The 12,881-nt window shown below is 36.4% G+C and overlaps 1 protein-coding gene across 6 annotated transcripts in view; it reads left to right on the top strand.

Annotated features, from left to right (window-relative positions):
- The first annotated feature begins 895 nt into the window (after positions 1 to 895).
- PPK1 (putative protein kinase 1) overlaps positions 896 to 12,881 on the top strand; it is a 70,947-nt gene continuing 58,961 nt past the window's right edge. For 3 of the 6 annotated variants that reach the window (XM_089816424.1, XM_089816415.1, XM_089816407.1), the window contains exons 1-2: positions 961 to 1,286; positions 11,901 to 12,725. In XM_089816424.1, coding sequence (XP_089672550.1) covers positions 1,106 to 1,286; positions 11,901 to 12,725 — 1,006 coding nt within the window. In that variant the 5' untranslated portion in view covers positions 961 to 1,105. Of the gene's footprint in view, positions 1,287 to 11,900; positions 12,726 to 12,881 lie in introns of all 6 variants that reach the window. The other 3 variants (XM_089816426.1, XM_089816417.1, XM_089816419.1) reach the window with 2 other exon arrangements.

The following is a 12,881-nucleotide window of genomic DNA, read 5'->3' as shown; positions in this document are numbered from 1 at the left end:
GCCACCCTACAACCAGATCCAAATCAGGGTTCTACACGATCCAATCTCCACAAGGATGAACTTCGGGCTCTGATACCAACTGATGCAGGCAAGAGATGAATAACTAGGGCCAAAGGCACACCCAACTATCCAAACCACTCTGCAAGAGTTAACACAATGAAAGCAAACACAAGGAACAACACCAAGGAAAGAGAGAATAAGGATATATTTATTGATTCATCAAATATTCAACATACATGCCCAACTGTAAGGCCTTCTAGGTTATGACCAATTACAAATGTATAACTTCCAGATCTCCAAATCAGCTTTTTAAATCCACATATCTCTTTTCTTTTGAACTCTCCCCAAAAATTTGCCCTAACCCTAAACCTAAACACCCTACTTATACTTGCCAAAATGGCTTGCGGATAATTCTAGAACATAGAGAAACCACAAGTCGACCCTCATCAAATATAATTAACTATACCAAAATTAAATGTAAGCAAAGTCGGCCCAATTGGAACTAGGCAGAATGAACTAACGTACAGGATTACAAAGAAACCCAGGATGCTCCTGCATCAAAAGTGAAAGAACAAAAGCAACTAATTAGAAGATCGAGAACAAGGTCACATCTAAGCAAGAAGTGCTACATACTAGATCACATTTGATCGTTCTCTAACAAACTAGAACAAGTATTTGAATTCTTATTTTAGTAGTTGATGCTTTAACATTTAATTGACTAAATGAATTAATATTTATACTGTGATACAACTAATAATAAATAAATAAAAATAGATAAATAGTATATAACACATTTAATACAAGAAATAACAACTTATTCTCCAAATTTAAAGAAACAAAAAAAAACTAAATGAATATTGCTTCATTAATAAGTAGCGAAGTGATCAGCGAAGGTGATCCTATAACGTTGAACACGCAAAAAGTAAGAATTCAAATAATTTTTTCCCTCCTTACAGAAGGGATGGTTGCAGGCAAAGACGGGCTGGGTTAACATTATCGTATGGATTTTGTGCAAAATAAATGAAATCACAGTTCGATGTTGAATGAGGCATGGAATTGGCATCAGCAATGTCTTGGAGAGTAATCACCTCAAAGCGGGGTTGCAATGGAAAGGCCAAGGAACCTTTCAAGTGACCCAACCCATAAATCTGCTTCACAAAACGAGCAGCCACTTACAGCCTCAGCTTACTCTGAAGACAATAATGAAGCTTCTGTAAAAGCTATCGCACAGAGATCCTTGAGATTCCGTTACCCACTTGTAAGCCAAAAGCGACTCAGAACCTTAGGTTAGTAGCAATACATTTTCGATTTTCTAATTGTCGCTGTTCTTGTTTTAAATTTAGTTGTAGATTTGATATCACTTTACCCCTTTGATCTTGGGATGTAGTTGAATTGCAGCCTTTTGAGATTTCAAGGGGCGTTTCTCCATTGTTGATTTTGTTTAGGGAAATGTTTTACTAAAACCTAATGAGTTCCTTGAATAATATTCCTCCCAATGTTGGTACTCACATTAATGCGCTTTGAACAATTAGATAAGATCATGTTTCCTACTTAGGGGGTTTCCTGTAAATATTCTTAAACATAGCCAGATTTTTTTAAGTTATGCCCGCAGATGCGTTAGTCACAGTAAACTTTGCATTTAACAAATCAGATCAGGTTAGTCGTATTCGTTGGAGATTTTAGGGGAATTTGATCAGAAACAGAAATGAATTGTCTTGTTTCAGATTATGTCCAATCTGCCAATTCAGTAGTCACAGCCATAGACTTCAGAAACGGAAATGAATCGTCTCGTTTAGATTATGTCTAATCTACCAGTTCAGCAGTCACAGCCCTGGACTTCGGACAAAACTGGGAAGGTCAGTCTTCCTCGTTTTAGAGAATCTTTTGGGAAGCTGAATGACATGATGCTGTTTTTTTTTGTTTTGAAGGAAATTTGAAGGTAAATGGTTGGGTTTAGTCCCTAGAAAGCTCCGGTCAGGGACGGGGACTCTTTCCTTGTACTCAAGTCTTCTGGGTACTATGTTTCAATTTAATACAATCGCAACCTTTTTCTGATACTCGTGAGGCAGTCTGTCCCACAAGCAATCTTTAGCCTTGCAAATGTTAAAATAAGTTCGTTCTTTCTTTCATTGTGCCTTATTTCAAAACGAGTCTCCACCTTTATGCCTACATTATTAGTATCTAAAAGACCGAGCAATTCATCCTCTTTACTTGTAGTTGGAAGATACTGCATAACTGTGCATTGTTATTACAATAAATCTATCTCAGAAACCATTCTGAGAAGAATCACTCTTCCATAAACTTGTCAAATAGTGCGCTTGCTCTTCGGGGTTCGAACTGTGATCATCATCATAGCTATTGATCTTGCCTTTCCAAGGACTCTGCCCCATGTTATCATGTTTCATTTGTTTTATTATTTATCACTTATCCTGGCTTTGATCTTGGTTATCCCGTTTTATTACATTAAATAATAAAAATAGATATAGATGGGGTGTTCTATCAAACCCAAAAATTGTCTAAAATACCATCATTGTCATATCGTAATTTAAAGGACCACTTATTTTCTTTACATTTGAACAATGAATATAACTTAACATCAAACTAATGCATCATTAATCCAATGCAATATGGCTAGCGTGGTAAATCAGTTTGCATTTCACTACTATGCTATCTTATGTAGCAGTTCTTGGAGGGGTTTTACAAATTAGCGGTTGCAACAGATTAAACTTAGGGGTCTTTTGCATATTTATCATGTTGGGAATACATGCCTTAAGAAACGTTTACAATCAATCATCTATTTGATATTCTGTCCGCTAAATGCCCTTTAGTCCTGCCTTTTTTTCCAAGCAGTTGCTGAAGAATATGCAGGCACTCCTGTGTTCCCACAGCATATTCCATTTTTTACATCAGCCATGTGCACAAAACCCATTTGGTTGAAAACTTGGAGCAAACCCCAACAATGGATTTTTTTTTATGGGCTGATGTCTGTCTCTTTTATTTGCAATGTGAGTCGATTTTATATGACATCCATCATTGCACAATTGTTTTGATTCACTTCATGAAACGTGAGACACTAAACTACCACCTTGTAATTGGTTTGGAGCCCAGTAATAAGATTGTTTTGAGTAACTAATAACTTGCAAAGTAACCTAATTCTTAAATGCACGTGAGTACCTTTGTTTTTATTATTTTACATTCAGCAATTTGGCATTTTTTTTGGTTCACTTTATGAGAATAGCAAGACACCAAATATATCCACTTTATTGGGATTATTTTGACAACTCGTAATTTATCTGAGGGTATAATGTCCCTTACTAGGAGGCTGCCAATTTTCCATATCATTATATATCATCATACCTTAAATCAAATCATTAAATGAGAGAACAGTTAGTATTCATAATACAATTGTTAGTTACTATATTTAAGGCCCAATCCTCACTTCTTTCCTGATCATCAACCCTAACTGAGGATGAGGAATTACTTGTTGGGGCACCATCTCCACAAATAGGCCCACAGGTGTCAGGAACACCCATCCATGCCACTTCTTGGGTCTCATCTAGTTTGGGATCGAAAGGCTAACACCTTTTCTCAACAAAACCAACCTATCCTCATGAGGGGCAATAGAGAATGATAAAGAATTAGGCTATGAATTATACTAATAACTCGTGTATTATGAATATCTATGTATAAATTTTACTTAAATATTGTTAACGGGTTTTAAATTTAAATGCTTATACACACACATGCCTCTTGATGGAATTTAGACAACCATTATGTAGACCAGTGTTCAATTCAGAGATATAAGTTACAGCACAAACATTTGCTGTCACCACAATGCTTAGCGGCAATATAATATGATTATTTCCTTTTTGCTTCCTTTAATTCTTCTTTGATTCTTATGCTCTCTCTTTCTTCTTTCCTCCCTAACCCCTTTCAAATGAACTCTCCTCCCTTTTATATCTTATGTTGAGGCAATTGCAACTCTTCATTATGTATCTCTTGACTATCTGTTAACTTAATTAACTTGTAATTAAATATTATCATATTTTATTATTATATATTATTTATATCTTAATTTTCTTATCATGTATTATTAAACCCTATTTCCCAAAAGGCACATAACAGAAAGCAGGTTGACTTCCAATGAATATTACTGATTCTGTTATTGGTTTCTGCAAGAGTCCTGGTCAAATTTGGAAAAGTCTAGATTGGGATTGGATCCTGGTCTGGGCATGTGTAAGGCCTGGGTTTGTCTAGGCTGCTGCAGTGGGCCCATGGAATCAGCTTAGACATACCATGGTTAAATCCAGAGGCATGGGGCAGGACTATGGGTGAACCCGGGGAGAAACATGGATGGGGAAATATTTAAACAAGACATTAATAATGAAAATAAAAAGAAACAAACGTAACTAATCCTAACTGTTAGATTGATGCTTTTTGTATGTTTGTTTCAATTTGGCCTATTGCATTTGACATCCAGCATGTGACACTTGTTTAGAACCTCTTTGTGAGATTGAAATACCCAATTATCTCACTTTCTGTGCCTAGTATGGCTGTATCCCGATATAATCAAATTAACTTTTAGTTTACAGAACAAATATACACAAAATAAGCAAAAAACAAGTAGTATAAGCAGAACAGGGAGTCATGCATGTTTTCTTTTAGCTGGTAGCTTCACGAGAGACTATTCATACCTGCAATAGTCCTTTCAAATGTTCTCAGAGTATTTTGACTTACTCAACTGTGATCATCATACATTGGTTCATTCATTTGTGTTGATTGCTCTGTTATCTTCTATTGTGAGCTGCTTCTCTTGTTTGCAGAGGTTCTAACATGTTTATGTATCTGTTGGTGTCTTCTAAAAGTGTAGTCGTGTCTTTCATGACTATCACCACCCAGTATTATGTTAGCATTATCACGCTGCATGTGAACTGGATGTCTATGTAAATCGTCTTCATTAATTGACAGCTCTCTTGGTCCGTTTCCTTCTTCAGCATTAACATCTGTTGGATGGCCTTACGATGACTTAAGTATTATATATTTTGCATTTACCATTTGCTGTGTTGTAACTGCCATCTCTTTGTGTTCTAGCAATGGACATCCTTTGAGATTCCATGCAAGCGCTTTTTCAGTTTGAAGGGAATATCAGTTGCATGTATTGTGAGCTAGCATTTACAGTAGTGTTTTTTTCATTCTTCAAGTGTGAAGACAGTGATGTATGAGCTACTATGGATGATTCTTATGCAATTCTATCTGTGTTATGTTTTTTTGATATGATACACAGAATTCTTCTGTATATGTTGTGTGGTCACTATATGTGTATCAGAAGTATCTGCGAGATCTTTGTAGCACTTGACGTTTTGTTTTGCTGAAGTGTTGATGTGAGTTGAATACTTATTGATTGATTGATAAATTATCAATTATAAATGTGAGAATTTTGTATTTGCTATGAGTATGCAATAAAGGATCTATGTTTGTGGGGCTGGGTTTTTCACCCTCAGGTGGAGGGTTTTCCCAGGGTAAGATTTTGTCTTCTGTTATTGTGTTTCTGCATATTGTGTTCTTGGATTCTGGTTCTACAACATGGAAAAAAAAATCTACATGATCTGATCCAGAAGTTAGCATATTTTTTCTGATTGTTAAATAGCTGCTACAGGCAGCACCCATGTATTAATATGAAAGGTCAAAAAGATTTACATTACCAGGTAAGACAAAATCTCAAAATGTTCTGATTACCGTCTGCAATAAATCTACCCCCTTCTAACAGTCCGTTGACAACCTACTTAGCACCAACCCTAGCCTCATAATGGCCTATGTCTGTATACATATATCATATGACTATTTAGTCTATTTATATAATAAACATAATATAACAGAGTGCAAAAAACAAAGGCTAGTCACCAACAACACATTACCCAGCAACCTTTCTTCCATGCAAATCCTTGGTAGCACAGGCCTTGATGAGCAGGTAGGGAGTAGCCAGTGTGGCTTCCTTGAGCAACTTAGCCTCAGATGAAGTAGCACCATGTGCATCCTTAATCTCTTCGACCTTTGCATTGCTAGAAAGACCTTCAGACACCGGGTAATTCTGCAACCACCCTGGGCCTCCCTCCTTCAATAGGTCCAGCAGTTTCTTCAGAAACAAGACACTTCATCTCACCACCATTTGCCCCTGCTCAATTCATGAGCCACCAGGCCCACTGAGAAAAGGAAACTTATTCACTTCTTTACCCCTGGACGAACCACACGGTAGCCTTTTGGTAGGGGAATTAACTGTCTTTCATCTGTGTTTTCCAACACAAACTCAAGCTCCCCCACGAAACCCTTCTTGGACAGCTGTCATGATGATTATCACATAATTCAAATGTCTAAGAAAAATGATGAGTATGTTGTATTAGTTCTTGTCTCTTCTATATGGAGTTTGGCACTGGGTTTTGTCATCTTCTTCATCACGTTCAAGCTTGATTCTTTCTATATCAAGACTGAGAAACAGTAACATGAGTCATTGAGTTTTGAAGCCGGATTCACTTGTGGCACACAAGCTCATCCCGATATCACCATTTACTTAAGATTGTAATCACTGACATTTAAGGGTTGTCAACGCTGAGTAAATTGAGGAACTAAGTTGTAAGAAGGCATCTCTCCATGAGCATTATAAAGGGTGTGTCCCTTCATCACTTCCAAAGAATATATATATATATATATATATATATATATATATATATATATGTCATGTGGTGGAGGGTAAGGAAGAGAAGAGGAAAAACATGGAAAATGATCAGAATTAATACATATTGTACCATCTTAAAATGGAAGCACCCATTGACTTGGAGGCTCTTAAGATGTTTTAGCTCCTCTTTAGTGATCTCTTAAAACACGGATACATTTATGTTCAAATTCTTCATTTTTCTGTCTAATTGGATCTTTTTGATATTATGCATCATCCTTCCTTAATTTAATATGCCTTCCTTTATTAATTTAAATTAATATAAAATGGGTTGGACCTTTATTTCTCTTAAATATTATGTGTCCTCTTTTATCAATTATTTTAAATTAATAATTTTTATTTTTGGATAGATAAAAGGTCAAGTGACCATGGATTCAAAGAAAATTTGAACACCATCTTACGTGAAAATTTTAATTAATTATTAATTAATTGGTCCTATCTTAATTAATATTTTATCTCCCCTTTAAATCTTTATTAATAAAATATTATCTCCTCTTATTTTCTAAATTGAGGTAGATCTTTAATAGTTTAAACTAATATTCCTTTATTGATATCTAATTAATATTTTAATCTATTCTCCCAACGATTCTTATTACGACGAATCATTTTATTTCACCACTTTAAGATGGGTCTCACCTCATTTTAACGTTCAAGGCAATGACCATTTTGAGATCTCTATAAAAGGGAGCTCTGTCATTTAATTTTCACATCTCATCTTCAAGTCATGCTAACATCTTCTAGCTATCTACATATTATGCAAGCATTCAGTTTGGCTCTCAAGCAAGGTTTTGGAGATTTTGGCATTCAAGGAGTTCAAGCAAGGATTCATTGGAGGACCTTCTTTCATGTTGCATTATCTATTCAAGATCTAGCTTCCTTCATTATTGACAGTGGAGTTGGCCATCAAGGAAGGACTCAGTTACCAGATTTTGTTCTTTAGGCCCGGGTTCCGGTAGTGGTACAATTTCAGTATTGGTTCCTTCAGGGTACTTCATGGGTTCTTTGCGGGTACTTTTGTGAAGGAAACACAACAAACATTGGCACCCAGGAAGTAGCCCAGGGTGATAGGTCAGTTTATGTATGTATTTCTGATTTTTTTATTAACATGCTCTTTGTATCAGCTTAGATAGTGTCTTGCAACAGCTTGCTAATATTATTCAAGTCAAAATTGGTCTATGTAATGCACTTAGTATATGACAGAAGTTAACAGCAGTCTACTTAATTCATTTGAAGATCAAAGATTGATTTTTTTAATTTGTAGATCTAAGTACATTGCTGTTGATAGATTTGTAAAAGCCATCGCATAGCTATGTTTGTTGATCATTAGTGGATTGATGTCAATTTGTAATTCATGTAATCTGAAACTATATCAGTAATACAATTAATTTATTTATAATTTTATTGGCCATTATGGATTTATGAGTATCACTCTTTTTTTTAAATATTTGTATGTCGATTTTTTAATATACATACATAAACGTACGAATCCGAACCTGCAAGGGGGGGGAAATTATCATACCCACGTATCCAAACCCTGTATCCGTTTCTGTACCCAAACCAGAACTCGAATTGGCAACTTAGAGGGAGGAGATCTACACTCATCACCATTGCATCTTCATGCATTCATCCTCCTTCTATTGAGCATGTTTCATCCATAGATCTATGAGATGGTTTTGTAAATTCATTACATATTTGGAGATATCCTACATTCAAGCAATTCAACATTCAAGCATTCTTGACAAGCAAGGTGAATATTTACATTTATCTTGTTTACGTACATTTACATCTCAATTTCAAGGTTGATTCCTCAATCTAGGGCTTGACCAAGACACCTCCCCCAACAAACAAAACTATTTTTTTTCCTTATACGTAGGTTTTGGAAGCAGGCCTTGAACATGGATCCGGATACCCTTTTCAGAGAGGTTTTCAGATTTGCAAAATTTTGGAAGCCCGGTATAGGTTGACTTGAGATTGACCTGATCGACTTGTACCCAGGAAGTCAATTTATACCAGAAGTCGACCTGCACCTAGGTAAAATTAGAGATCAATCTAGTTCAGATTTTCTGGTTTTCTATTGGACAACACAAAGCAAGCTTTTTTTGTTTCAAGGCTTGTAGGTGGTAGAAAATCAACACTCTTCTTCATCTATCTATTTCCTCTTTTAAAATATGCATTTTTTATAGCTCTTACCTTGATGTTTTAGACCTAATCTTTCATGTAGTTAGTTACCATTTACGCTTCTTGCAATCTCAATCAATCTAGTCAATTCAATCTAATCAATTTACCTTAACATTACAAATCTAAAGGTGAATGAACATTGCATGAAAGAGGACTTGCTTGTGTACTTCCTTGATATAATTTAGTTTAATATTGACATCCCTTCCCTTCACTTGGGTTGTGCTAATCTAACTTGGGTTATATTGAGAGTTATGCTCAGAAGCCCCTCTTTCTCTTACAGTGAATGACTTAGGTTGAAGATGTCTAACATATAACTAATGAGTTTGTCTCATCTAGTTTACATTAACAATTTGATTGCTTCCATTTTCCCCTAAACATATATCATTGGTGATCATAAAATATTAAAAAGGAAATAGATCGTATTTAATTGCTGGCAAGCATCATGTAAGAGAAAGCTGGCATGCTGTAATTTATATATGAATCAATACTGATTTATAGAATATTATATTTGAATGCTATTAAGAGTAAGGGGACCTATATATGGTCTAGTATACATATTTGCATTAGTATCAGTTTATGATAGTGAAATCAGAAAAATATATATCAATTATATTATATTTATACATACATACATACATATATATGTTCATAACTATTCATAATTTATTTGAAGTTCGTACAATCCTAGCCTATTCCTTAATCACTTGCTGTTTCCCTGGGAGGATAGGTTGGTTTTGTTAGGGAGAGGTGGAATAAATCTTTACAAGGTAGGTGTATCCCAAGATGGGATATGCATGGGGTCTTGAAGCCCTGAGACAGCCTACTTATAGATTGGTTTCCAAGTGCCTATTGACTAGTAAGTCCTCATCTTCCTTAGGGTTGATGATTAGGAGAGAAGTAAGGAATTGGGGCTTAAGTATGTTAGCTGTCGAATCTAGTATGAATCATTGATTGTTTCTTAATTTAATCTGATTTAAATACATAGTGATGCATATTAATCTTTAAGAATTGGCAGCCTCCTAGTAGGGAACATTACAGAGACTAAGTAAATTGCCATTTCTAGTTGCAATCCAAACCCTAGTTAGGAATTTTAGGGTAAATCAAGTCCCAATTGGGCATGTTACAAGAGCTTCTGATATAGTGCAACTACCACCTCCTTAGCTTTGCTGAGATCAATCAATGCAGCAACAAACATTGCTGTTTCGTCTGTGTTACTGTTAACACAATAGTGGTGCTTGGGTGCATGGTGAAACAACCCATGGCTGGACATCAACATTGTTTTCAGCCTCTTCTCAGATAGAACTCCCAAGTAGGACATTTGCTGTTTCCTGTATACCAACCTGATTGTTGTATCCATTGTCTGCCACCTTAACTCAAATGTCATTCGTAGAGATTGAGTGAAGTGCAGAACAACCACCTAACCCACGGTTAATATATCCACATCCTGTCACCTCAGACATTTGCACGCAATCCCAAGCCACTTACACAAATTAATCTTAAGGCACCACTTGTTATACATGCTACTTAAATTTATGATTATCCCCCCTTCAAATTTGAAAAAATTCTACTTCTCATGAGGTAAAAACCAAAAAATATGAAACAAAAACATCCAAGTCATATAATTTCTTTACGCCAACTTGTTCAACCAATGTTGTTTCTGGCATCACCCACTGCACAATTGTAATAGCTGCACATAAAAAGGTACTCAATCCCATCGTCATTAAATGATTAACTGCTATCACTTTCTCCACGGTAGATACCCATCCTATTTAACCACATGCTGTCCACTTCATTCCCTTTGACAGCCTTCTCAGCCAAGTCATTGCAACACCCGTTACCTTCCCTATAAACAATGAGGCACCCAGACATTCTCCAATGTTAATGTAGCCTTCTTGATTGGCCTCAGCCATCTCTTGAGCATCCAATTGGGTGTAGAGTTTTTTTGGATGGCATTAATGGTGAGGGGAGAGTCACCTTCAACAGGCAATCGATTAGCATTCAAGGAAAGACCACATTTTAGCCGAAGAAGAGCAGCCTGAAACTCAGCCACATTGTTTGTGGTGACCCCCAAAAACTCAGAATTCTCTTTCAAAAGTATCCATGATGATCCCAAACCATGCATCCTGTACCACTTGGACCAGGGTTCCCTCTTGAGTCTTGATGCACAGTTGAAGTTAATCTTTAACCAGCCAACCTCAGGTTTTCATTACACCCCTTTTCTTGGATCCGAAGGAAGATCCTACACCCATTAACAGGGAGAAGTTACCATATTGATCATAATAATCTAGGATACTGATGCACCTGGAAAAAGGCCGGATGCTGGTGCAGATGCTTCCTGATATGCGGATGCATTAGGAAGCTGCATGGGTGCTGAAAAGAATATGGATTTCATCACGACCGCCTGTTTTAGGAGGCCAGAGCAGAAACAAATAACTAGCGAATGCCAAACTCTGCATTAGATGAAAAACTAACCCTTTGACAAATTTACTAAGCCTTTTGCCTCCTCATTTGACTAATTTCACAGGCAGGTTACTAGATTCCTCATGTTGTGGCCCACATGTCGACAGCTCTCGATCAGTGCGATAATGTACTTTCTTTAAATATATATATATATATTTTAAAATATATATTTATATGGATGCACCCAAATGCATCCAAAATCCCCCAAAAAAAGCATCCGTGCATCAGCACCCGGCACCCGCATCAGCATCAGAACCAGCATCGGTAACTTAGATAATAATCTGTGGAAACTTCATGAATTTGTGCTTAGTAGGATCTGTATATTATGAATGGATGTTTTCTGATAATAAGCTATTAAGAACCCTCCCTGTTTTTTTTACATCTGAGATACAAATGATAAAATTAACAAAACTATGCATATTGCCAATTCTAAACTGCTGGATAGATCAATTGATATGAAGTAACAATTTGCATTCTCTTGAAGCTTGGATCATCAGTCAGTCTTTTTCCTAAACAATTAAACTGGGTTGTGTAGGTCCCGCCAGGCGTGTTCTTGTGACCGATACTGAAAGAGATAAAAATTTACCAAAAATCAGCGAGGAAGAAAACAGTGCCTCCCCAGATCAGCCAGCTTCTTGTGAAAAGGACCTTGTTGTAGCTAGTACAGAATGTCCTCCAGCTGCTGACAGTCCTTCTCAACACATTGAGAAGGAAGTATCCAGGCTGGGGCAAAGTAATGCATATGATGGTATTTCTGGAGGAAACCACGAACCCCAAGAGCATAGAAAGAGAAAAGCTGACATGGGAAGACTAGGTGAAGATGCAACCATTTCTTTAACTGTTAATGTTGGGAGTAGTGGAAGCCCAAATCAAAACAATGCAGATTTGATGTTAATTGACAACAAGTGTGGTTATTTTGGTACAGGTGAAGTTGATTCAGAGGGCAACTTAGAAAAGTCAATGGCAGAGCACAATATTTCAGTGAATAGTTACAAATGCAATGCTTACAATGATGAAGCTAATTTTAACTCTGCAAATAGGAAAATTGATGAAGTATCAAGTTCAAAATGCCATTTGAATAAACTAGAGAAGTTGTACAATGTGCCTCTCAGATCAGACCACCCAAAACCAGTGGTACAAGATGCGCCAAAAAAGGTGCATTTTGCAAATATTGACTACTCAAATAGGGGTGATGGTGCGGTGTTTCCAAATTCTTCAATCATGGACATGAAACATAGGCCAGTACATTCGGCATTTGACAACCACCAGATGCATTTGAAATCAAGCAGCTTGGTGCAACTTGCCAAAGATGACAGCAGTGCACCTATAATATCGTCCATCCAGGATGAGTCGATTCAGAGTAAGCCTCATACTGTATTCATATGTAAACTTAAAATCAAAGAAATTTTGTTAGAAGAACCCATTCTGTAGGTTATAATTTTCTTTGGTTTGTATAAATACTTGTGGTTGTTGCATATTTGATATTGCTGTTAACACTCATTAGTAAGCCATAAAA

The sequence above is a fragment of the Cupressus sempervirens genome, chromosome 1 (assembly GCF_028749045.1).
Source record: "Cupressus sempervirens isolate cs-2001-9-10 chromosome 1, ASM2874904v1, whole genome shotgun sequence".
Classification (NCBI taxonomy): domain Eukaryota; kingdom Viridiplantae; phylum Streptophyta; class Pinopsida; order Cupressales; family Cupressaceae; genus Cupressus; species Cupressus sempervirens.
This window is presented reverse-complemented; position numbering and strand designations above follow the sequence as displayed.